A 26,858-nucleotide genomic window follows, 5' to 3' on the forward strand; every position below is an offset into this window, starting at 1 on the left:
AAACGGACCCCATATTAATATTCATAGTACTCGCTTGCTTGGTAACATTCTTTCAGAAATCACAAAGCGATTTGAATAATAGCGCAGGGGGCTCTGAAACCTGAGCCAAGGGCTGAAATTACAGCCTTGGTCTGATAATATGAATAGTCATACAGGGGGTCAGCCAAACCAGAGTGTGTTTCCTAGTTTATTCTATCCCCAATTATTTTGTAACTGTTTTATATGTTGCATGTTGTAGTGTGTGGGTGTGCTTGGTTTGCTGCTTGAATGAAAGGTGAGCATAAGTCTGAGTGAGTGGAGTAAAATAATCCCACAGTCACATGCTAGGACAGTACATAATTCAGCTGATTTAGTTGATTTTATTTTTTCTTCCTGCAGGACCAGTCCATGCAAGTTGACACAGAAATTGAAATTCTAAAAAAAATAAACCATGTAAGTAAAATGCAGATTTGCAATTGTTTTACATCATAAGCTTTTTTTTTTTTTTTTTTTTTTTTTTTGTAACACATTTAGAAGTAAAATACTGAATTCTAGCATATGGCTTAAAGGGGTCATTCCAAGTTTTGAAGTTACTTCTACAGATAAATAACTTCATAATCAGTGGAGGTCCAACTATTAGGATCCACACCAATTCCAAAAACAGGGGTCTGGTTCTCCTATACTGTTGCGTCAGGTGGGTGGAGCTCAGGTGTTGACATCCAAGCAAAAGTCTCAGGTGCATTAATATGCATGTGACTTTTTTTAACATCTAGAAATGTTTTTAAAAGCAACTGTGATGCCTGTATAGACGTTATTGCAACCTAGAATGTTAAAGCTCAATTACGTTTTGATTTTGGTTGTGTTTAAGCTTTTAGTCTCTTCCTATTAACATACAGAACTGTGCAACTGTACACTGTAATACAGGCTGTAATTCCAAGCCAGTACAAGATAACTTTGTAAATATGTTGTATTACTTTCTTTGTATAGTTTTAATTTTGTTTTGTTTTTTTTGTGCAGCCTTGCTTAATTAAGATTGAAAACTTTATTGACTCAGATGATTATTTTTACATTGTGCTGGAACTGTAAGTACACTTTTTCTCTATCTAATATTTGTTATATAAAACTTTCCCTGCCAAGGATGTATCTACATTCTGACAAGGAAGCCCTTCTGTAGCCAAAGTTTCTAGCTAATAACAACTCTCCTGTAATGTAAAGTACCTGGAGCTAAGATCCTTAGCTTAAAAAATACCAAAAGGAAAATATCTAGCTACCTTGGAGCTTGTTGAAGGCATAATCATGATTGGGACCAGTCAGTATATGCAGCTCTAGCTACTATACAGCCCCTCTCCAATTTCAGTTTCTTGCCTCCGCCAGCATCAAAGGTAAGGGAAAGCCAGCAGGGTCAGGAGCATATATCCTATGCAAACCCCCCCCCCCCCAAAAAAAAAACAAAAAAAACAAACAAACAAAAAAAACTCTGTGTGAACATACTGTAACTGAAGATGATGCTCATGGAGAGGGATGATATGAACTTCAGTTCCTGGTACCAACTCCCCTTTCCTCAATCAGAGAGCTTCTATTTTCTTTCTGAATGTAACATATGAGGTTTTCTTCTTTTCAGAAAAGGACTGAAGAGAGTGCATATGACTGCTTGAGTCACACTTTTTTACCTCAATACCGCATTTTATGTATTTCTTTAAGTAAAAATATTACACTTTATACAGCTTCATGAAATTTTGATTTGAAGTCTTTAATTTGACATGCATTTTAACAATATGACAAGTGGCTACTCATTAAATATATGGATATGAAGTGCTTTTTTTTTTCCCCCTATCAGATGGTCTTTGTAGTATGGTATGAAATCCACGCAAACATGGGGAGAACATATAAACTCCTTGCAGATGTTGTTCCTGGCAGAATTCGAACCCAGGACTCCAGCGCTGCAAGACTGCATTGCTAACTAGAGCTGAGCCGTTTCGAATAGCCCGCACCCATAGGAATGAATGGAAGCGGCCGGCACGCAGACTTTGCCAGCGTCCGGCCGCTTAACCCCCTGTGTGTTTGCTGTGTCAATTCATTTCTATGGGTGCGTGCTATTCGAAATGGGGGTTTCGAATAGTACTCGCTCATCTCTAGTGCTAACCACTGAGACACCTTGTTGCCCCTGTTACCCAATGCTTCATACTTACTGAGGATTAACTGCAACTGATGGAACCTGACCAACTGTCAGAGGGGGCATGACGCTGAGCGGTGAGGAACGCCCCTTCTCCCTCCTGACAGTACTCATCCATAGACTAGTACTGGGAGGGGGGTATGCCCCCCCCTGACAGTACAGTGCTATGGACGCTACCGTCAGGAGGGGCGTTCCTCACAGGCTTTCAGAAACACCCTTCTGACAGTTAAGAGCTACAGTAACGGCACTGATAGCTTTTCCCCAGGGGCACATAACTGGGAAAGCCTATAGTTCACTGAAATCAGCATACTGTTGGCTTACTAGTGGTATATTCTACCGTATATGCCCGAGGACATGAAAGGTTCGATTTAAGTAGCAGTTTATAAATATATTAGCAAGTAGGCTGTGAACTGTTAAGAAGTATATTCTAGAGATGTTATGGTTTTGGCTGAGACACTGGAAGCTTAGACATCTGGTGATCATGACTCAAAAACCTATAAAACTCTGAGTTTTTATGGTAGATTTTATCAGCAGAGTAGGCCTTTAACCCAGTGACCAATTTCCTTTTTTTTTTTTTTTTTGTCTAGGATGGAAGGAGGTGAATTATTTAATAGAGTACTGGAATCCAGGCTCAAAGAGTCAACTGTAAAACTGTATTTTTATCAGATTCTGCTCGCAGTTCAGGTAAATGACAAATCCTATTGCCTATCACGCTGCTTAATATGACTTGAGCAACACTTTGTATGCAAATGTTTACTTAACCCGAAGGAATATTTTCTCAAGGCCTTTCGTCCCCTCCACCACCTCGTTACACACATGAATAGCCACCTCTACAATGATTTTTTAAATTTTTTCTTGGCACAGGTAGAATCTTTCTCCCAGGTTATCTGCTCCAGGCAGTACTGCTCTCCTGACATAGTTTCAGCACCAAATTTACTAATTACGCTAACAGCTCAGGAATGGTGGAGGTCAGAGGAAAAATTATATAAAACCGGTTTGACTCTTTTAAAAGGAGTCTATCACCAGTTCAGTCTCTAGGAAACTATATGCTTAGTCAGCTTGGATTCATGTAAATAAAACTACTTTCTCTGCTTCCTGATTGGAGCCTCCATTGTTGAGATATTGGCTCCCCCCCTCCTCCCTCACACACTATGCTAATGAGCTGTTTGACATCCCCATCTTTGGAAGACACAGCACCTTGGGTATAGGCCTGGCCGCTGAGGAGGCTGACACTAGGAAACAAAACAAGACAAAAAAAAATATGGCAAACACAACTTACATGCAGGTCTAGTTATTTATTCAGTTATTTTTTATATTACTCTTCTCTTAGACCGGGTTTTTTGGTCAGGAATTTTATGCAGAGGCTGCCTCAGATTCCGGACCAAAAAACGATCAGCCGTACCTGGATGCCGATGCAGGGAGTTGTCGCGAGGCAGATGTCCGCGGCTGATTCTTCTGGGGGTAGAAGGAGTCTTGTTGCCAAAATTTGCGTAGGGGAGGGGAAGGTCCAACATGGTGAGGCTCTGACCGATCATGGGTATGTTACATTATACTATTTAAACACTATTATATGGTTATTTTGACTATAGTCATCCATTACACAGATGCAATTCATTATGTACTTACCTCATATTTGCAATTGATGTAGGTGGGTCATTTTGAAACACACACAATATATATTGTATAATCTTTACATCACATGTGGCTGATATTACATAGGATCATACATACTGTGAATGATCCTTTACTGAAACTTTACAAGGATATCAGCATCATCTTGTAATTTGTGCAGTGTTGTTCATAACATTGATATTGGTCATATTATTTTGTCGACTTGCCTCACCTCTTTTTTGGACCTTTGTCTATCCGTTATTTCCTTCATATTTTGTATGTTGATATTTAATAAACTTTGTAATTTTACATTACTCCATTTATATTATGAGTGGTGTCTTTCCCAACATCTTGTGTTTTTTTTTTTTTTTTTGTTTTTTTTTTTGTTTTTTTTACTGTTTTATATAAATTTGTTGATGAGACATGCCATAGGTTGAATCATTACAGAGGGTATACATTGTTTGGTATATTACCATGTTCCCCTCATGATACCATGTTTGTGTTGTTTTGTTGACAGTGCATATTGTATAATTCAGAAATGTTACAATATGTACATGTATCACTAGGTTCACAGGTTTTTGTTCTTCAGTTCTGCTGTCTACCATGTGTGATTGTTTAATAGCATGAACTCCAGATATCTTTTCTTCTGTTAGGGTGCATTCGGTTCTTTCCGCAGCGCTTTTAAGAGAAAGTTCAGTTTTCCTCTGCATACTTTCTCTTAACATTATATCTATGGGAAAGCCGCCAACGTTTCTGTAGAAATAATTGACATGCTGCGATTTGCAAAGTTGCAACAGTTTTGCAAATCGCAGCGTGTCCGTGCTGCAATCTTTTCCGCAAAGTGGGGATGTGATTCGCTTGAATCCCATCCACTTTGCTTGCACTGTACAACACCACGATTTTTCCCGCAGCGTCTCCACTGCGGGCAAATCGCGGCGTTTCCGGTCCGTGGGGCCTCGGCCTAAAGGTGTGGTTTTTTTTGTTTTTTTTTTTTGTTTTTATACTGTCTGACAAGGTGACTTGAAACTTGGGATCTCTGATCCTCAGTGCATTGTACTGCATTACATAGTATTACAGCACATCACGTCATATAGGCTCCCTATGTGTAAAAGCATATTTTCAGTAATGACCCTGTAATCTTTTTAATCTGCTGGAGTCTGAGTATCTTCCTTCGACGGCTTGTCCCGGGCCTCAGCCGAGTGCCATAAGTAATGCCACAGACACAGCTCGTGTGTAATATTATAGCAGAGCGTGAACGGGTTAAAAAAAGTTAAATAAAAAAAAAATAAAATTTATATTGATATATTTCTTGCCTTTTAGTATCTACATGATAATGCGATAATACATCGTGATTTGAAACTTGAAAATGTTCTGCTATCATCAACATGTGAGGAATGCTGTATAAAGGTGAGTACCAAAAGTTTTTCTGATTTGATATCAATAGGGGATAAAAAGCACATGGCGTTCTGGAGCAGTAATAAAGTAATGCTGTTTTCACACTAGAGTTTGTGGACTCCGTCACCATTCCACTTAAAATAGGCAGGAGAGAAAGACTCGTCTCTCCACTGGTTTCAGTATAAAATCTGTGGAAACCCATTATAGTCTATGGGGTCCACAGTAAATAGCTTTTTAAACGCATAGAGTTACATAGTAGATGAGGTTGGATAAAGACATTAGTCCATCAAGTCCAACCTATAACCCTACAATCCCCTACAGTGTTGATCCAGGGGAAGGCAAAAAACCCCATGAGGCTCTTGCCAATTGCCCTATTTCAGGGGAAAAAATTCCTTCCCGACTCCAAATCTGGCAGTCAGTATAAAACCCTGGATCAACATGTCCTTAAAATCTAGAGACCATAACCCGTTATATTTTTCTCTTCAAGAAAGGCATCCAGGCCCACTTTGAACTTGTTCAGTGAATCCGCCATCACCACTTCCTGGGTCAGAGAGTTCCAGAGCCTCGTTGTTCTTACTGTGAAGAATCCCCTTCTATGTTTCTGGTGAAACCTTCTCTCCTCCAGACGTAGATGATGTCCTCTTATCACTGTCACTGGCCTAGGAGTAAAAATATCCTTAGAAAGTTCTTTGTATTGTCCCTTCATATATTTTTACATTGTTATTAGATCTCCCCGTAGACGTCTTTTCTCTAAACTGAATAACCCCAATTTTTTTATTCTTTCATTGTACTCCAGTCCACCCATTCCCCTAATCATTTTGGTTGCCCGTCTTTGCACTTTTTCAAGTTCACTTATGTCTTTCTTGTATATCGGGGCCCAAAATTTCGCACAATATTCTAAGTGTGGCCATACCAGTGATTTGTATAGAGGCATAACTATGTCCTTGTCATCAGAATCTAGACCTCTTTTGATGCATCCCATAATTTTATTTGCCTTGGCAGCAGCTGCCTGACACTGGTCATTAAAGGTAAGCTTTCTGTCCACCAAAATCCCTAAGTCTTTTTCATTGACAGTCTTACCCAGTAATTTACTATTTAGTACATAGTCATACAGTTTATTATGTCGACCAAAGTGCATTACCTTACATTTGTCAACATTAAACTTCATTTGCCAAGTCTCCGCCCATTCTTCCAGTTTCCTTATATCCCCTTGTAATAATCTACTATCCTCCTCATTATTAATTACCTTACAAAGTTTAGTATCATCTGCAAATATGGACACCCTGCTTTGTAAACCCTCTACCAGGTCATTCATAAAGATATTAAACAAGAGAGGACCTAATACTGACCCCTGCGGCACCCCACTGGTGACTGTGGCCCAGTCTGAATATTTACCATTAACAAGTATCCTCTGTTTCCTATCAGTGAGCCAGTTGCTAACCCAATTGCATATGTTTTCCCCCAATCCCAACATTCTCATTTTGCATACCAACCGTTTATGTGGAACAGTATCAAAAGACTTTGAAAAGTCCAGGTACACCACGTCTACTGCATTACCCATGTCCAGTCTTGAACTGACCTCCTCATAGAAGCTGATCAGATTAGTCTGACAGGACCGATTCCTCATAAACCCATGCTGATTTGGTGTTATAAGATTATTTACATTGAGATACTCCAGGATAGCATCTCTTAGAAAGCCCTCAAATATCTTTCCCACCACAGAAGTTAAACTTACTGGCCTATAGTTTCCAGGTTCCCTTTTACACCCCTTTTTGAAAATTGGCACCACATTTGCTACTCGCCAATCCTGTGGAACAGACCCAGTCATTACTGAATCCTTAAATATTAGATACAAGGGTCTATCTAGGACCATGATTAATTCCCTCAGAACTTGGGGGTGTATTCCATCTGGACCGGGCGATTTCTCTATTTTAGTGTTTTGCAGGCGGCGCTGCACTTCTTCCTGGGTTAAGCAGGTGACATTTAATTGAGAGTTAACATTACCCCTAATCATGTTGTTGGCCAATGGATTTTCTTGTGTAAACACTGTAGAGAAGAAGGCATTTAATACTTGTGCTTTTTCCATCATCCTCCTGCACCATTACACCCAGATTATTTTTGAGAGTGCCCACATTGTCAGTTTTTTATTCTCTTATTATTTATGTAATTGAAGAATAATTTTGGATTACTTTTACTTTCCTTGGCAATTTTTCTCTCAGCCTCAATCTTCGCCTCCTTTATTTGTATTTTGCATAATTTATTTTTCTCCTTATAGATTTTTAATGCTGTGTCGCTACTCTCTTGTTTTAGTACTTTAAATGCTTCCTTTTTATCCCTCATTGCATTCTGTACTGTTTTAGTTAGCCATATTGGTTTTCTATGATTTCTGGCCCGCTTATTCCCATATGGTATGTGTTTTCTAGTGCTCTTATTTAGTATATTTTTGAAGATGTCCCATTTAGTTTGTGTTCCTGTCACGTTGAGGACATTGTTCCAGTTTATGCTGCTAAGCTCCTCTCTCAGCTGGTTAAAATTTGCCTTCCTGAAGTTTAGTGTTTTTGTACCCCCTCTAATGAACGTCGTCTTAATGTGTACAAGAAAACTTATTATGTTATGGTCACTATTACCCAGATGTCCGCCAACCTCCACTTTTGATAATGTGTCAGGTTCATTTGTTAAAATTAGGTCTAACAGTGCCTCGCCTCTTGTTGGGTCCTGCACTAGTTGCGATAGGTAATTGTCTTTTATTACTGACAAGAACCTGTTCCCTTTATTGGATCTGCAGGTTTCTGCCTCCCAGTTGATATCAGGGTAGTTCAAATCCCCCATAATAATGACTTTATTATGCTTTGCGGCCTCATCTATTTGTTTTATTAGTATATTTTCAGCTTCTTCCATTATATTTGGAGATTTATAACAAACCCCTATCAGTATTTTATTATTTTTTGTTCCTCCCGTAATCTCCACCCATAAGGACTCCACATATTCATTTTCCTCCCAGATGTCCTCACGCAGGACTGGCTTAAGGCCGGTTTTTATGTATAAGCAAACCCCTCCCCCTTTCTTATTTGTACGCTCCTTTCTAAACATGCTGTACCCTTGTATATTTACAGCCCAGTCATAGCTAGAGTCCAGCCATGTCTCACTTGCCCCCACCATGTCATAATTGTCTTCCAACATCATCACTTCTAGTTCCTCCATCTTGTTAGTAAGGCTTTTGGCATTCGTATACATACATTTCATAGATTTATCTTCCCTACTCTTCCACTGCCTACTGACTGCTCTAACCCGACCCCCTGCTCCACCCCCAGTTACAGTATCTAGCCCTCTTTCCATTTCTACACTATCTTGCCCTCTACATCTGTTACCCTCCCCCCCCCAGTACCTAGTTTAAACACTCCTCCAACAGTCTAGCCATCTTCTCCCCCAGCACAGCTGCACCCTCCCCATTGAGATGCAGCCCATCCCTAGCATAGAACCTGTAGCCCACAGCAAAGTCGGCCCAGTTCTCCAGGAACCCAAACCCCTCCTTCCTACACCAACTCTTGAGCCACTTGTTCACCTCCCTAATCTCCCGCTGCCTTTCCTGTGTGGCTCGATGAAACGTGCAGTATTTCTGAGAATACTACCCTGGAGGTCCTTGCCCTCAACTTGCTTCCTAAATCCCTGAAATCATTTTTAAGGACCTTCCACCTACCGCTAACTTTGTCATTTGTGCCAACGTGCACCATGACCACTGGATCCACACCAGCCCCACCCAGTAATCTGTCAACCCGATCCGCGATATGTCGAACTCGAGCGCCAGGAAGGCAACACACCGTACGACGATCCCGGTCTTTGTGACAGATTGCCCTATCTGTTCCCCTAATAATTGAATCTCCCACTACCAGCACCTGTCTAGTCTTCTCTGCGCTTCTATCCCCCTTCTTACTGGAGCAGACATTCCCCTGGCTTTCAGAGGAAGTATCGTGCTGCAGCAGTGTTACCCCTGTACTAACATCCCCTCATCTGCCAATTTAGCAAACTTGTTGGGGTGTGCCAGTTCAGGACTAACCTCCCTGGCACTCTTCCCTCTACCCCGCTGGTTTCTAACTGTCACCCAGCTAGCTGCCTCAAGTTCCTGCACCTCCATGCTACCATCCCCATCTGCACTTGCCCCAATGAGATGCTGCTCTGTGAGCATCAAACTCCTTTCTAAGTTACCAATGGATCGCAGTGTTTCAATTCGCCCATTTAGATCCATGATCTGGGCTTCCAAATGTGCAATGTCATTGCATCTTTCACAACAATATGCCCCCTCAAGCGGCTGCTCAAGCAGAGCATACATGTTGCAAGATGCACACTGGACAGCATTGGTAAATATGGAGCTCATCTTACCTGATGGGGATTACTACAGCAAAACGCACACATTCAAATAAAAAATAAAAGGGTTTTCTCTGTGAAGTCCCTGAATCTAAAGTCACTTAATATTAAGTCACACTTAGACCAAACCACACTTAGGAACAAACCACCTTCGCAAGCTCCTACACTCGCTTAATACTTAGCCAAGTAGGACAGAAAGCTGCAACTGTTCCCACTGATTCTCTGGTTGCAAAAGCATAGTGTTTCCGTTTCTTTTTTTTTCTTTTTTTTTTTTTGGGGGGGGGGGGGAGTACCCAAGTGTACCCGAAGAACATAAACGCAAATGCTTGAGTGAACCTAGCATTAGTGACACTTTAGGAAAGGAGGACAAGTCTTTGAAAATAGCACAATAACCAGCTAATTTATCATAATGCAGACCGTGCCTAGCTCACAACATAGTAGACACACCTCTTCTCCACTAGGCTGTCGTACATGTTCCCCAGTATTTTTAATGTCAAAGTCCATAATACATTTGAGGGCATATACCTAATGTATATGGCTTTACTTTATATTTATATCTGATCTAGGGAAAGTTGAGTGACTTGAACCTTTTTTTTTTTTTTTTTAAATTAAAACATTAGCAAACAAATGGCTCCGATAAAACTGAAAGTCTCCTTTCAATCACTGTAATTGCTTTTACAGATCACTGATTTTGGGCAATCCAAAATTCTTGGTGAGGCTTCATTGATGATGACTCTGTGTGGCACTCCTAACTACTTGGCACCTGAAGTGTTAAACACTGCCGGCATGGGTGGATATAGTAAAGCAGTGGATTACTGGAGTTTAGGAGTCATTCTCTTTGTTTGGTAACTATAATTCAATATAATATGGTAATTTTTTTGAATTGTGATTTTCTGGCTCTGTCATCAGTATGTTCACATATCACTTTGATTTCTGTACCATATATAAATCTTGACCAAAGAAAGTGCAAAAATCATCACAAGGAAACTGTTCTACTCCAAAATGCTGCAGTTAAAACAAATAAAGCAAACAAAAAAAAAATAGCTGGGCATGAGAAAAGTGTCTTCCCCCTGGCTTCTCTCCTTCTAACACAAGTTGACTGACAGATCGGTCTTCATAAGCAAATGGATGATGTTTGGGAGAAGCTGGAGGAGAACTGCTCAGTGGTCATGTCTTCCCATGTCCAGCATGTTTCAGCATTTCAGACTAAAACCTAGTTCTTGGTAATGAGGGAGCCTGTCAGTAATTCAGGTTGACAGGCTCTGAAACTTGATTCTGAGCATTGTACCGGTGGCTGCAGACCTGTTTGTGCAGACAGGACTAAAGAGCAACTCTAAATTAAAGGGATTCTATCATAAAAAAAACTTTTTAATTTAAAATCACGTAGGAATAGCCTTTAGAAACACTATTCATCTCTTACCTTTATTTTGAAGGTCTGCGCCTCCGTTTTTGAATTTTTCGTCACGTTAATTGTGCTCTGAGAGCACAGGGGGTGCTTTCCCTGTGCTCAGAGCACAACAGATGTGAGACCCAAGTCTTGAGATGGTAATACCCCTATGATTAAAAGTGGAAGCATTTTTTGTAGTTGACATAATGCTTTAGCTTGTGGCTTTCTGCCATACCACTGGCAGTACATAAGGAATTTCATGACTTTTTGAGGGGGGTTCTAGAGGACCAATAAGATGCTCTGCTCAACACATTAAGACTTCTTGTAAAACAGGATATTTCAGATAATGTAAGTGAACAGTTTTGTGAATCTTACTACTTTTAATGTAAGCTACTTTTTATGCAACAACTTTGATACATTTTAAACATTACAGCCTTAGTGGGTATCCTCCGTTTTCTGAAAGCAAGTGTAATATACCTTTAAAGGATCAAATCACTGGAGGACTTTACAACTTTATTCCAGCTGCTTGGAAACATGTATCACAACCAGGTATGGAACTGCACCCACCATAATAGTATGTTATAGTTGAAAGTATAGCATATATGTTATAGTATGAATGTGTTCAATCCACTATCCATTCTGATATCTCTCCTTTGTAGAAAAATAATTTTCTATTTAACTTAAAAACTTGTGAATTTGCAAGAATAATTACTAGATTCCTATATTTACAGCACTGGATCTTGTTAAAAAGTTGCTAGTTGTTGATCCAGAGAAGAGGCTCTCAACAAAGCAAGCCCTGGAGCATCCCTGGCTGCAGGTATTAATTTGGATTCTGTGTACCTTATACGAAGAGGGGGGCAAACCAAAGAGACCACTTAAAGCGATTTTCCGGGACTTAAATATTGATGACCTACAGTATAGTTAACTAGCTCTTCAATATCTGATTGGTGGGGGGACCAAGACCTGGTGCCCTCACCGATCAGCTGTACACAGGCCATGTGGTGTCATGTTCTTTGGACATATTTAAGCTGTTTGCTGCTTCATCTCATTCAAATGAATGGGACTGAGCTGCAGTGTCAAATGCAAGCAATTTTTTTTATAAATCTACAAATAAGGCTCAAGTGCAGTGTGAGTGCCATAGCCTCCAAGGGGTCTGTATTTGTCCATGAAAAAGCCTTTAACCTTTTCGCTGCCAAGGGTCTCTGGAAATTTTGCACCTCCAGTAGCCAGAGCAATTTTCACAGTTTTGAGATGAACAAATCAAACCTAAATTGCAACATTAAAAAAGCATCCAATCCCCCCATACCTATATATTTTCTTAAAGTACACACCTGCAGCATTGTCAGAATGCCACTTGGTACTGTATACGAACAGGCACCTTCATGCAATTTTGATTTAAAGTGAATGTTTTATGAAAAAATGCAAATAAATGTATATTAGTTGTTAAAAGCGGAAACCAAACAAAAAATTAAATGCACCAAACCTCCTAAAAATAAGAGTTCAACATGTGCAGAGTTCATACATATCACTATGGCCTGAACCTGCATGCACGTGTCTTCAGAAAATCGCTAGAACTGGAAGGAACAAAAATCTGCTTTGAAGCTGGAAATGTTAAAGTATCATCCTATAAAATGTAGGGATTACACACCATGAAAAGTAAGTGAACCCCTAAACCCTATATATTTTTTGAAAGTAGACAACCTGAAGATTACAAATATCTTAATGGGTCATCGATAGCCACATCCACCTTCATGCAACTTTGCGACCAACACAAATAATTTTTTGAAAAAGTACGCTAAAACACATATTTGCACCCAAAACTCATGTTCAATCTCACATTCATATACAAAATACTTTTAAAATAATAGCTTAAGGTGTAGACAATGTGTGTGTGTGTGTGCGTGCGTGTGTGTGTATATATATATATATATATATATATATATATATATATATATATATATATATATATATATATAACAAACATCAACTACAACAAGAGCTCGGACTCCCTAAAACACGAATACAGAAGACAAGCAGGATTTTGCTGTTGTTCACTAATATGTTAAAAAGCTATACTGCACCTACCAAACGGTGACTGTGATACCAAAATCTAACTTTTTTCAGAGTACACAGCATACCGTATATAAAAACACAATTTAATAGTTCATGTATACAACCACCTTCATTCAACATTGCGGCAAACAGAGATTGCTAGCAAAAATTGCGCAAAAAATTCAAATTTGCCACTAAAGTGCGGCTCAAGCAATCCCTTTCTGCAAACATAATGTACTGTACATAAAACTGCAATATGTGAGGAGTTCATAAATACCACACATGTATATATTTACAGGGGCGGGTGTTAAAGAATCGCCAAAATCGCAGAAATGCGCCATTCCATTTTGCGCATGCAAATTAAATAGGACTTAACATTTTTATGTAATTTTCCATCCCCTTATAAAAAATTTTATACGTTCATCTGTAGTGATAATCGTTATTACTATTATTTTAGCGTGTAACGAATATCACTACAGACGTATTTTACTGTAGAAAGCTCAGGTATGGACAGGACAGGGATTGGTTGAAATGTAAACTTTATTTGCGACTTTATGTATATGTTGTGTAAGTGTTTGGTGCGACTTTTTTTTTTTTTTTTTTTTTTTTTTTGGCGCTGCGACCTGGACAATGGTAAATGCCTGGGTCACAGCGCCAATAAACTTCCTAGTTATGTTCAAGGGGTATAACATAAGAATACCCCACTAGTAAAGCTCAGGGGGGAATTACATTATACCTGTATGAGACAATCCGAGACAAATGTATAGTATGTTCTCTGATTGGCAGGAGAAGGGTTAATAGAGTCCCTGCCACCCCCATCCTGCTGTCACATACAGGGTATGTACAGAGTCTGATTGTTTCTCTGTCTCTCTCTCTCTCTCTCTTCTGAACTGCTCGTGTCCCTCTCCCTTTCCTGTTAAAGTTTGCAAATTGCTTGCTTAGGAGGGGGGGGGGAGACACTTTGGAGCTCTATATCTTTGGACTGCATTAACATATCTTGATGCTTTCAATTGCATTTTAAAGAGGAGAATCCCATCTTTAAAATGATACCAGGAACTTGATGATTATACTTACGGTTTTGGAGCGATTCACTGTTGAAACGCTGTCGGGAATTGAGATCTTCAGTTGGATCTCAATGACAAATAGTGTTTTCAACAGTGAATCGCTCCAAGACTGTAAGTATAATAATCAAGTCCCTGGTAACATTTTAAAGATGAGATTCTCTTCTTTAAAATGCATTTTAAAGCATCAAGATATGTTGATGCAGTCCAGAGATATCGGCATTAGTAGGGAGGACGTAGTAACTACGTCCTTGGCTACTGAACTGCCACCTTGGGAGCACGTATAGCTACGTGCCTGGCAGTAAAAGGATTAAGGCTACATACACACATATGGAGTCTTCATACCGCTGTGGTGTCCACTGGAAGTCGGTGGATGAAAAATTCCTTCACGCATGGCTTTTTCATCCACCGCTTTTGGTTTAAGAACAGACACCCAACAGAGACCCCATTATCGTCAAAGGGGTCTGTTGGGCTCAGTATGTGACCACTATTTTAGTGGTCAGTTTGTCATTTGTTCTTGTCCTCTGACCAACTAGAACAATGGACCGCCAATGCTGGTGTGAACCTAGCACAACTGTTCTCTTTAATGAAAACATGATTTTTTTTTTTATTTTTTTTTGTAAATTTAATACAATTTTGATGGATTTTATCTGCTTACATGTATTTGATTTATTGCTAATTGTATTTCTCTCAGGATAATGAAATGAAGAGCATTGCTAACCGCTTAATGTATGATGTTGCTCATCCAATGCCGCCTCCCCCACAGGTATGACCTCCTTGATATAGCCATTTACATGATAGCTAGATAGACTTTTTATTTTATAAATTGCTCAGAGGTTTTGGACACTTTCAGACCAGTATTGAGAAACCAATGTTCTTGTTAGTATGTGGGAAAATCATAACTTTATTACTATACTCTTTCTCCTGGACGTTTTCTCCAACTTGGCTTCTACTCCACTTTCACTACACCTTATCCGATATACTTATGAAGGTCCCAGTGACCGAATCGTTTGTTTGTTCGGATACAATAAAATTATCCACTATTTGGAAGTCTAAAAATTGAGTGCCGGAAATTTCTTATTCTGCATTAAAAAGGACATGGCAACTTTGTCAATACCTTATTTATATTGGTTTCTACCACTTTTACTAAATAAAATGTCATTTTCCATTTGTGGTCATTTATTGTTCAAACGTAAATGATTTGCCTTCGGTTACCGTACTAACTTTTTACTATATTGTTGACTTGGCTATGTCAAGGATTTTTATTTGCAGGCTGGTAGTTTTTACTGGTATCAATTTTTGGTGTGTGTGACTTTTTGATCACTTTCTATGTTTTTTTTGTTTTGTTTTTTTTGTGGCAAGTTGACCAAAATGCATTAATTTGTGCATTATGGAATTTTTTATTTTATTTTTTTACAGCACTCACTCTATGAAAGAATAACACTATTTTTACGTAGTACAGACATATACACACGGGAATTTTAGTTTATTTTGCTTCAATTGTGCAGGTATTAAATTATAAAGTATAGAATTATAAATTATGAACTTTTATTTTTTGCACTTTTATAACCTGTCATCCAAAGAGACTAGGATCTCTTGATTCCCAGTGCAATTCTATTATAAAGGTGAAAGTTTGTGAGTTTGGATGTTTGTGGGTTTGTGTGTTTGGATGTTTGTTCCTCAATCAGGCAAAACCTGCTCCACCGATTTGGCTGAAATTTTCCACAAACATAGTCACTACACTCGATTGCGCAATAGGCTACTTTTCGTAACAATAGCGCACATACGTTTTTCCCAGGACCCCCACAAAACCCAAACTCACATCACTATCTCTGCAATCTCACACACTTTGGACCATAGCAAGCCACAAAATTCATATTACCCTCTACAGCAGAGGTCAGCAACCCCTGGCACACGTGTCAAGAGTGACACTCCTGCCATATTTCACTGGCATGCCAGCAGCACAGGACCTGCAAGAGTTAAATGAAGTCCAAGCGTCCCTTCAGTGCTCTGCTAGATCTGAGGCATAAGGACACTCCCCTTTGAGAGGGGTGCAGGAAACCCAGGGGGTGGAGCTTAATCACTCAGGTCTGTGCCTGCTATAGTGGTCTGCATCCTGCAAAGTTTCCCCAAGGAGGAGAGGAAGCTGCTAGCAAAGTGAAACTGAAAAACACACAGGTACATAGGATTACTATTCTCATTAATGTCAGGCATTTGGGGTTATTAGTTTAGTCTTAGTAACTCCATGTGCCTCACATTAATAGGAATAAACCCCATCATGTCCCTCATATTAACCCCTGTGTACCCCATATAAAGGTTACTAATATGTGAGACATATGGAGGTACTAATAAAAGACCTCAATAATGAAGATACTTAATTATTACCTCCAAGTCTCTCACATATCAGTAACTCTTACACAAGGGTTAATGTGAGGGACATGATGGGGTGAATTGCTATTAATAAGAGGCACATGGAGTTACTAAACTGTCATGCACAGGGCCAGACTTTATGTTACTTGCTCGAGAGTATCCTGTGCCCAAAATGTACATGTACTGGCGGAAAATAACAAATCATACAATGTCGTATATCCAAGTATATTCACTTGAAATACCTCTGTCCCAAAGACACTATGTACAGTTTATACCAACACCGTATAGCAGCTGAAATACAAATTACATTCAACACAAAAGTCTCACGTATTCTCAGAATGACAGCAAAAACAAGATACACAGTTACATTTCATCACATACCTTATACACAGTACGAAAACCTTACCCGCGCCTGTATTTACCCACTTCTACAATCACCGCAGACAAAGTCGCGGGTACCAGCTAGTGTACAATAAATGCACAAAAGTGGACACTACCCTTTTAAGATTGCTCCCATGAATCCTCAAAACATCCATAAGAACAGTATGGCCTGAGGTGCTGAAATCCAGGACCAGTCCATCTAAAATCCATCTAAAGAATGTGGAGGATAGGTACTCGCCAAACTGTTCAACATGGCTTATTAGGGCAGGCATAAATATATGTCAATCACATTCTCATTGACCAACTTGATCAGCATGTCTTCTCTGCCTAAACATTTCTAGTAAAGTACTGAAGAAGTGCTCGGTGAGTGCCTGTCCTTAGCTTTCCTTTGCTGGACCCAGTGCAATATACTGTTATTTGTTTATTTATTTTTTATTATACTGGAACCCAGATGCTTTGATTGCTATTAATCATGGCATTACCAGGTTAAGCCACCGTATTCTGAGTATTTACCATCCCTGGTGGCTAGAAAGCACCGTTTTATTACCAGTTAACCTTTTGCTCAGTTCAACATAATGCAATGGCGCAAAGTGGCACGTTGTTAAACTAAAATTTTAATGGATTCTAAAGCAGAAAATGGCATCCCACTCACCAAGGAGCCAGCTTTTTCATCTTCTAGCACACATTCTTAATCAAAGAATGTTCTAGCCAGGGATACACGAGGATATAGTGTTACATTGTGGACATTTAACTGAATGGCCATCCATGTAATACCCATGCCAGAGCTTGCTATGGCTCTCATATTCAACCTGAGGTCCATTTTCTTTTACATCCATTCTATAATTTATTTATTTTGTTTCCCTTTTGACAAATCGGTCAAAAACAGAATCACAATACAGATGTTTTTTCAGGGCTTGAGTGCATCTTGAATCTTATTGTGGTTTTATAAACTCATGATAACCACTAACTTAAAAATAGTTATACAACAAGATTATAAAATATTCAAAGGTGTCAATAGCCTTTAAAATGGACATACATTCAGACTATGCTGCACCACTACACAAAGGCAACATAGAATAGAGACCGACCTGCTATCTTACTAGACAAAAACATAGCACCTTATGACAAAAAGGAGTGATCAGAGAAATGTATTGGACACATTATTTGAGTCCTGTGTATTCAGGAGCTCACCATCCTCTGGCGTGTGATACTGTGTGTTGATTTGTGTATCTAATCCTCCAGCGTGGGATACTGTGTGCAGACACGCATATCTAATACTTTGGCGTGTGGTACTGTGTGCAGATGCATGCATCTAACCTTCCCTGTGCGGTATTGTGTGCAATAGCATGTATCTAATCCTTTGGCGTGTGGTATTGTGTGCAGTGGTGCATATCTAATCCTCCACCGTGTGGTATTGTGTAAAGACGTACGTATCTAATCCTCCAGCGTGTGGAAGTGTGCACAGACGTGCGTATCTAATGTGCATCAGCTTGTGTAACTGTGTATAGACATACGTATCTAAATCTCCGGCATGTGGTGCTGTGTGCTGACATGCGTATCTAATCATCTGGCATGTGGTACTGTGTGCAGACACGTGTATCTAACCCTCCCCGTGTTGTATTGTGTGCAGTGGTGCGTAGCTAATCCTCCGCTGTGTGGTATTGTTTGCAGTGGCGTGTATCTAATCCTCCATTGTGTGGTATTATGTAAAGATGTGCGTATCTAATCCTGCGGCATGTGAAACTGTGTGCAGACATGCGTATCCAATCCTTCAGCATGTGGTACTATGTGTTGAGGTGCGTATCTAATCCTCTGAAGTGTGGAACTGTGTGCAGACTCGCATATCTAATTCTCCGGCATGTGGAATTGTGTGTAGAAGCGTGTATCTAATCCAGCGGCGTGTGGTATTGTTTGCAGTGGTGCATATCTAATCCTGTGGCGTGTGGAACTGTGTGCAGATGTGCGTATCTAATCCTCCTGTATGTGGTATTGTGTGCAGTGGTGCGTATCTAATCCTCTGGCATGTTGTATTGTGTAAAGACGTGCATATTTAATCCTCCAGCGTGTGGTAGTGTGTGCAGACGTGCATATCTAATCCTCCACCGTGTGACTGTGTGTATCTAGACCTACGGCGTCTGGAACTGTGCGCAGATGCGCGTATTTAATCTTGCAGCATGTGGAACTGTGTGCAGACGTGCATATCTAATCCTGCAGCACGTATTATTGTGTAAAGACGTGCATATCTAATCCTGCAGCACGTATTATTGTGTAAAGACGTGTGTATCTAATCCTGCGGCATGTGCAGCTGTGTGCATTGGCGCATAGCCAATCCTCCGGCGTGTGGTATTGTGTGCAGTTGCACATAGCTAATTCTGTGGCGTGTGGAACTGTGTGCAGATGTGCGTATCTAATCCTCCTGCATGTGGTATTGTGTGCAGTGGTGCATATCTAATCCTCTGGCGTGTGGTACTGTGTGAGACGTACATATCTAATCCTCTGCCCGGCGTGTGGTGCTGTGTGAAGACACGAGTATCTAATCCTCTGGCGTGTGATAATGTGTGCTGACCTGTGTATCTAATCCTCCAGCGTGTGGTACTTTGTGCAGACATGTGTATCTAAGCCTCTGGCATGTGGAACTGTGTGCAGATGTGCATATGTAATCTTTCGGCTTGTGGAAATGTGTGCAGAAGCGCGTATTTAATCCTCTAGCGTGTGATAATGTGTGCTGACCTGTGTATCTAATCCTTTAAAGCGTTCATCTCAGCTTGGATATCAGTGTACATGGGGAGTGACCGTGTGTATGGCAGTTGTAATATGAGTGAAAGACTTGCAGGTTTGTTTTGGCTAATGGGGGATCAGGGTTTTGGGGAAGCTGTATTTCCGGAATAGTATGTCTGAGTGAGTTGGGTTCTCGTCTTGAACCTTCCCGGACACCTGAAGTATCTGTGTACCAAATTTGGTGAAGATCGGTCCAGTCGTTTGGTCGCGCATAAAGAACAGACAGACAGAAATTCATTTTTATAAGATATATATATATTATACTATTCTGCATATATACAAAAGGTTTTATGAGATTTATTTGGAAAACATGTCAGATTCTGTAGCCTTTTGAAAGTTTTGCAATTTAGGATTAAAATACTCCATTTAATATTATCCAAAGAGCAGCTACAGACTGTTGGAGCCCATGAGTCTGGTATATTCAGGAACTAAGGGTCCATGTACACAACAGAATGCAATCAGATGGCATTCCTTGATGCATAGCATAATAATAAATACAATTTATTTGTATAGCGCCAACATATTCTAAAGCACTTTACAAATTGTAGGGTTCAAGTACAGCTAAAAGAGACATTACAGAGTAATAATCAAGTCACACAATGGGACTGAGGTCTGTACTTGCAAGATTTTATAATCTGAGGTAGAGGGGGTGACACAAGGTAGCAGGGGCGGCATCAGAGGTAGCATTGCTTATACAGTGGTCTGCCGTTTTTGTGATACGGTTTACTTTCATTACACATAAATAAAGGGGAGGGACAGCTCTGTCCTGGGGAGCCCCATGGACCCAGATGGTTGGTGACAGAAAGATACTGTCCGCGGTGAACTTCATGCTAAAGAACAACTCTCATCCCATATGTGAAACCGCGACAGAAGCGGGCAGTACTGTCAGTGACCAACTGCTTCACTCCAAGTGTGAGAAGGAGCGTTATCGAAGATCCTTCCTCCCAACTGCGGTCAGGCTGTATAATCCACATCGGACTAAGCGAAGATCACTCCGCACAGAGAACTAAATGATCCTGAGTCTTTTTCTTTTTAGTTGCTATGACTCCTAGCATACTTTGCATCTGAAGTATCACAATACTTATGCAGATCAGATAATATACACATGCATGTAGAGAAAGGACTCAGTGTTATCGGTGTGTTTGCATAGAGAGATAACAGGGCATAATCAGCAATTAGCTGAACTAATTTTTCTGCCGAAGAACTGTAGATAACGGTGAGAGCAGTAGTGATGTCACTTGTCCTACAGGTCTGTGGTTATGGTAAAGCTGTGTAAACAATGGGAGGGATAAGTTCACATTGCAGGCAAACAAAGCAGAATTTCTATAGCAATATATTTAGGAAAAGCTTTCAATTTACATAAGCGACCAGTATGGATAGGGACAACCCCTTTAATTTGGCATGCTTAGTTTCAACATTAGTACAAAGTTTACTTATTACAACTTGCAGTAAGCAATTTCTTTTTAATAAATTTCCTCTTTTTTTGGGTTAATTCACAGAGCTTTATGATACGAAAACGTGGTCATGAAGTGGATCCTGTTGCCAGCACTTCTACAAGCTCAGAAGCCTCAACAATCCATGAAAAAAGGATGAAAAAATGAGAAGATTTTGTAAATTCACTAATTAATATTTTGTATTTTTGTACAGAAATCCCATCTTACTGTTTTATTTTCTGTGTTATCTGTATATTGTTGGCGCTGCATTGGAAATAATATGACTGTGACAGTGTTTGTTGCGATGTGGGGGGGGGGGGGGTGGAGGTGGAGAGAGATATTCATATATCATCTATACAAAGGTAACCTCAGTTATACTTAAGTCAAATTAGTTTTACAATTGAAGTGTAGAATTACATTTGAAGATCATGCTACTGCATTGTCCAAGACCTACTTAACTTCTTAGTCATAAGGCCAAAGTAGCATTGCAGCCTGATGCGGATACAACACTTTTCAGAAGGCTGTGTGCAAAAATTGAGCTAAATAGGAATGTTGGGAGATTTCAGTTCTGAAGGCTTTAACAGAACATAACCGTAGGCTATAATGGAAACTAACATACACACGGCCATGTTATGCACCTTGGTATTGGCCTATACTACAGTATGCAAACAAGCACCTACTTCATACAAATGCAGTCACAAATAAATCCCAAGAGAAATCAAGATTTTTTGTTAGAAAAAAACTGTTAAAAACAAAGCATAGGAGTTTATACAGCAGTTGATCAACACATTAAGTACCATGACATCAGAGCCAAATCCATAAGTAACCCGTGCAGCGGCATGTGACATGGCATGGGAGGACAAGAAAGGGATCTTTTTAATAAAAAAAAAAAAAAATCCATCACCACATCCATAAAAAAACCCTAAAATAAGACTGGTATATTATTTATACTACATGATAAATGCCATAAACCTTAACCTTCAGATTCCAGAATTAATGTTTCCTGTTCTTCTCACCTCTCAAAAACAAAAAGTAATAAAAACTGATTAAAAAGTCATATGTACGTACAAATTACAAGGTAAAGCTACATTGAAATTAAATTAGAAAAAAAGTTAAGAAAGCGGGAATGCAGAGAGGGATAAAACGTTAATGGTTTACAGCATACTTCCAGTTCTAAGCAGTTTTTCATAAATAAATTGTGCATTTGAATATAAATATTTATAATATATATTGTTAAGGATATCTGTTTTCTTCACCAGTTATTACAAATATTATTACAAAGTTTTTTTATATATTAACATGCACTATTCATTTATGAAAAATTTATAACTGGAGGTACATTGTAAGGTTATAAAATGTTAGATTTATAAAGGATTAAAATGTACATAAGGCTCCAGAGTTATGTGGCAGCATTATTTACTTCAGCAATAAAGTCAAAATCTTAAAGGGATCCTATCATAGAAACCCTTTTTTTTTTTTTTTTATGAGTAACACTTCGGAATAGCCTTAAGAAAGGCTAGTCGTCGCCTACCTTTCATTGTCTTCTCTGCACCACCGTTCAGTAGCAATCCTGGTTCTTGTCGGTATGCAAATGAGTTCTCTTGCAGCACTGGTGGAGTTCCCAATGCTGCGAGAGAACTCTCTCCAGCGCCGCCTCTATCTTCATCAGCAGCGTCGTCTTCATCCTCTTCTTCTGGTGCAGGTTTCCGACTTTTGGGCCTTGGGCAGAGCAGACTGCACATGCCTACAGGCCACGAGGAAATGGATGCTTGCACAGTATTGTAAGCGGCCATTTACTCTTGGCCTGTGGGCATGGGCAGTCTGCTCTGCCCGAGGCCTAGAAGTTGGAAACCTGCATTTGGGATGCTCCCAGTGCTGCGAGAGAACTCATTTGCATACCGACAAACCGGGATTGCTACGGAACGGCGGCGCAGAGTAGACAACAAAAGGTAGGAGACGAATAGCCTTTCTTTGAGGCTATTTCGACGTGTTACTCATAAAAAACATAAAAGGGTTTCTATGATAGGATCCCTTTAAATTAAAACGGTGACTTTTTCAGGAGGGTTTTTGTATTTTTAATATGACTGTTAGGGGGTTAATGCTGCACAAAAACATGTCATTTTACATGCACATCATTTATGGTAAATATTTCAGCAAATCCTAGTTGTCTGTTGGGCCAGATAAGCTTCCTTACTATGACTTTCTGTTTATTCTGAGATATTTGTTGTACATATTCTCATAAAATTTTTATATGTTACTTGACTTAGAGCACAGAACTTTATTTGATAGCAAATAAGTGTTTTGCTGGATGTAATTAAGGGGGTGTTCACATTTGCTCCTGTTGTCCACTCATCTTGATTCTGCCGAAATTGCAGAAAAACAGATCGGGACTGACTTGCATACAGTCAATTTAAAAACCCATTCACTTTAATGGGTTTTTAAAGCAATCTGCAAGTGTTTGCATGCAGCCTCTCCATCGTGAAACCACTTTTTTTTACTTTAAAAAAAAAACAAACAAAAAAAAAAAGTTTCACAGCAAATGGACAGCAGCACTGACCCGCCTCAACCAGTGATGGTATTTAAATTTGGAACTGATCAGGAGCTGAAAGTCTGCCGGGTCTCTGCTGAATTATACAGTGAAGACCTGATGCCACTGCCAACAATAAGTGCCCACACTCATTGCATGCTTTAAGGTCCCCAGTGCCCTGGTCAAAGCTGAGGCACAATTTTTCCTAGAGGCTGCCATTTTGAGGGGGGGGGGGATCAAAGGTCCCGGGCACAATATGTGGCTGGTGATCCATTACCAAACATTAAGTCCTCATGTAGATTTGTAAATAGAGAAATAATAAAAAAAAAGTTATGGATTTTGTAAGACGGAGTCAAAAACGAAAAATGCCTGCAGTGGGAAGGGGTTATATGGGTATGATCAGGGGTTTGTTGCCTAATCAGCAATGCAAATCTACGGTGGAATGCTTATGCCCTGAATCAGCATCCCGTCGTGGCTAGACCGAAGGTGAATATATGGCAGCGAAAAATGAAGAGGAACTCTCCTTCATTTTTCGCAGTGTGAACATACCATTGTTGGTACTAACTTTTGTACCATTTTTTTGTTCATCTTCTTATGGCTATTATTGGGGCAAGTAAGGTGACAAAAACACATTAATTTGCGTATTGCAGTATAAATACTAGGGATAAATAATAGCAGGCAGCAAAAAAAATCTGCTTCAGGAATTAGCGGTCCGCTCTGGCAAAGGTGGTCATTCTGGATTTTGACAGGTGGTCGCATTAATGTGACTAGACTGTGTACTACATAGTGCTGTCTGGATCTTGCACAGCCATGTTTTATCTGGTATCAGGTAAGTGTTGCCTTTTTTCCGTGATATGTGGTTTGTTTGTTTTTCTTAAATGGTTATCTAAGGAAATCCTCGGACCCCATAGACTATAATGGGGGTCCGTGTGGTTTCCGTCCGAAAAAGGGTTAAAAAAAACGGAGAATAAGGCTCTGCTTGCAGTGCTTTTCTCTCTGCATTTTTCATGCAGAGAGGAAAATGGAATCCCTGGATGTAATACAAGCACAGGTGTGAACCCAGCATAAAACTCAATATGTATCTGGGAATCCATATTTTCTTGAAATGATCAATTTTTTTTCTTCAAAATAGTTTGGCCTTTTGTCTAGAAATCAGTGACTATGCAATATATTTCTACTGGGTACATTCATTGTGGAAGGTAAAATAAATTTGCAAACAAGATGATTCTTCTCTTCATTTTCAATCAAAAATACATTCCAGACCTTATTGTTTGTGAATAAGAATGTGCACTTGCAGAGATGGCCACAAAGCTGTAAAAAGTTGGCTATACAACTATTCATCCTGATCTCCTTTTATATTCATGTTCAGTTCTGTCAAATATACATCAGTTTTTCAGTGGGGAAAGTGGATTATATTCCTTGAGAACAAAGCACAACGCACATGGGTACATAAGCCGTAACAATGGAATTCTTAATTACATCGTTATAGGGCAAGACAAAACACACAATTGATATGTGAGTCGTAAGTGTAACCTTAGAAAGTTCAGTTAAAGATATCCGGGGACCAACCAACCTTCTTCAACGTGAACACATCAAATCTATACAATGCTGTATGTGAGTTTCTAGATTCACTGGAATCCTGATGATGTGATTCATGGAATATCCAAATAATCATTATCATTCAGAATTGACTTCACCAATATCATTCTACAAGATTCATTGAGATTCTTGTCGTCTTTTGACCAATCTAAATAGTGGCAAAAGCAACCAAGAATCCCAAAAAATGAATGAGTAAGCACAGTGTATATTAAATAATATATAGCGATTGTTTTACATTTACTGTATATACTCGAGTAGAAGCCAACCCGAATATAAGCAGAGGCCCCTAATTTTACCACAAAAAAACTGATAAAACTTATTGACTCGAGTAGAAGCCGAGGGGGGAAAATGCAGCAGCTACTGGAAAATTTCAAAAATTAAAATGGTTGGAGTTTTTGGGTGCAGTAGGTGCTGGGATAGGGGAGCAGGTGTTTTGGTTGTCTGTCTGCCCCTTCCCTGAGCTTGAGGACTGGGTTTTTCCCACTAGGAATTCAGTCTGGCTGAATATAGGGTATCTGCAGTGCTCCTATTAACCCCTTCTCGACAGACCAGGAGCACTGCAGATACCCTATATTAAGTAGACCAAGCACTTTCAGACACAGGATACCTATCGTGTAAGTGTTCCACAGTAGTTTTCTACTTTGATATGTATTCTAGGGAAAGGAGTGATTTAGAACTTTTATTTATTTTACTTTTTAAAGCTTTTTTTTTTTTTTCCACTATTTTATGGGAGATTCTATACATAACTAATGCGGCTGGTCATAGACCAACCCCCCCCCCCCCCCCCCCCCAAAAAAAAAAAAAATTGTTTTTTTTCTTGACTCGAATATAAGCCAAGGGGGGCTTTTTCAGCACAAAAACTGTGCTGAAAAATTCGGCTTATACTAGAGTATATACGGTATTTTTTTTTTTTTCTATTTTTGGATCTTTTGAACCTCTTTGTTAGAAGGGATCCTCCAAGCTGCTCATGGGTGATCCTTTTGCTATAACCCACAGTGATAATTTTTGCTACTTTTGCCATACAGTATACCCTTTCCTTGTGATATCAGATGTATAGTAACTAAGTGATTACGTGGCCAACTTGTGTACAGTACCACAGCATGTAGTATTAGTTCTAGTCTAGGCTTGGATCTGTGTGATATGCAAACGTAATGCAGAGCCATGAAACGGAAACCTGCAGAACAGAGACCGTGCGCAGATGTGAACGAGCCCTTACACTTCTTCGTGCACAGAAACATAAAGCTACAGTTGTCGGAATGAGGAGACTGAAATGAAAGGATTTTTATAACAACTATTGCATTGCAACATTACTAAAACTACAGTATATAATCCAGTGGTGTGTGTATATATATATATATATATATATATATATATATACAGTATATTTACAAAAATGCTTGTATTTTTGTAAATTGCAGCATGTCAATTATACTTACACAAATGCTAGCATTTTCTGTAGAGGTGTACCGGATATACCAGTAAAATGAAAGTTAAAATGCGCGTGAGATTATTGTGCTCTGCTGGTAATCTAGCTGCTCTCTCCTGCTCTGCTGTAAATACGCTCATCTTGTGCATCAACCACTGGCTTCATCCTGACTATGTTACCAGCCTTGCAAATCTGATGAAGGGGTGGAATCCTGTGTGACTCCTTTAAAACCCCGAAACGCGTCATCTCTTCAAATAAATATCGCATTTTGTTTTATACCTACCTGAGTGAGCGCGTTTTAACTTTCATTTTACTGGTATATCC

At 39.5% G+C, this 26,858-nt stretch overlaps 1 protein-coding gene across 2 annotated transcripts in view; it reads left to right on the forward strand.

Annotated features, from left to right (window-relative positions):
• The window catches only part of CHEK2 (checkpoint kinase 2), a 37,302-nt gene extending 16,152 nt beyond the window's left edge, over window positions 1–21,150 (forward strand). For both annotated transcript variants that reach the window (XM_075276531.1, XM_075276532.1), the window contains exons 7-15: window positions 379–432; window positions 997–1,061; window positions 2,740–2,836; window positions 5,084–5,170; window positions 10,202–10,365; window positions 11,341–11,456; window positions 11,639–11,724; window positions 14,715–14,786; window positions 21,049–21,150. In XM_075276531.1, the coding sequence (XP_075132632.1) occupies window positions 379–432; window positions 997–1,061; window positions 2,740–2,836; window positions 5,084–5,170; window positions 10,202–10,365; window positions 11,341–11,456; window positions 11,639–11,724; window positions 14,715–14,786; window positions 21,049–21,150 (843 nt within the window). The remainder of the gene's footprint in view (window positions 1–378; window positions 433–996; window positions 1,062–2,739; window positions 2,837–5,083; window positions 5,171–10,201; window positions 10,366–11,340; window positions 11,457–11,638; window positions 11,725–14,714; window positions 14,787–21,048) is intronic.
• Window positions 21,151–26,858: the final 5,708 nt, after the last annotated feature.

The sequence above is a fragment of the Leptodactylus fuscus genome, chromosome 1 (genome assembly GCF_031893055.1).
Source record: "Leptodactylus fuscus isolate aLepFus1 chromosome 1, aLepFus1.hap2, whole genome shotgun sequence".
Lineage (NCBI taxonomy): Eukaryota > Metazoa > Chordata > Amphibia > Anura > Leptodactylidae > Leptodactylus > Leptodactylus fuscus.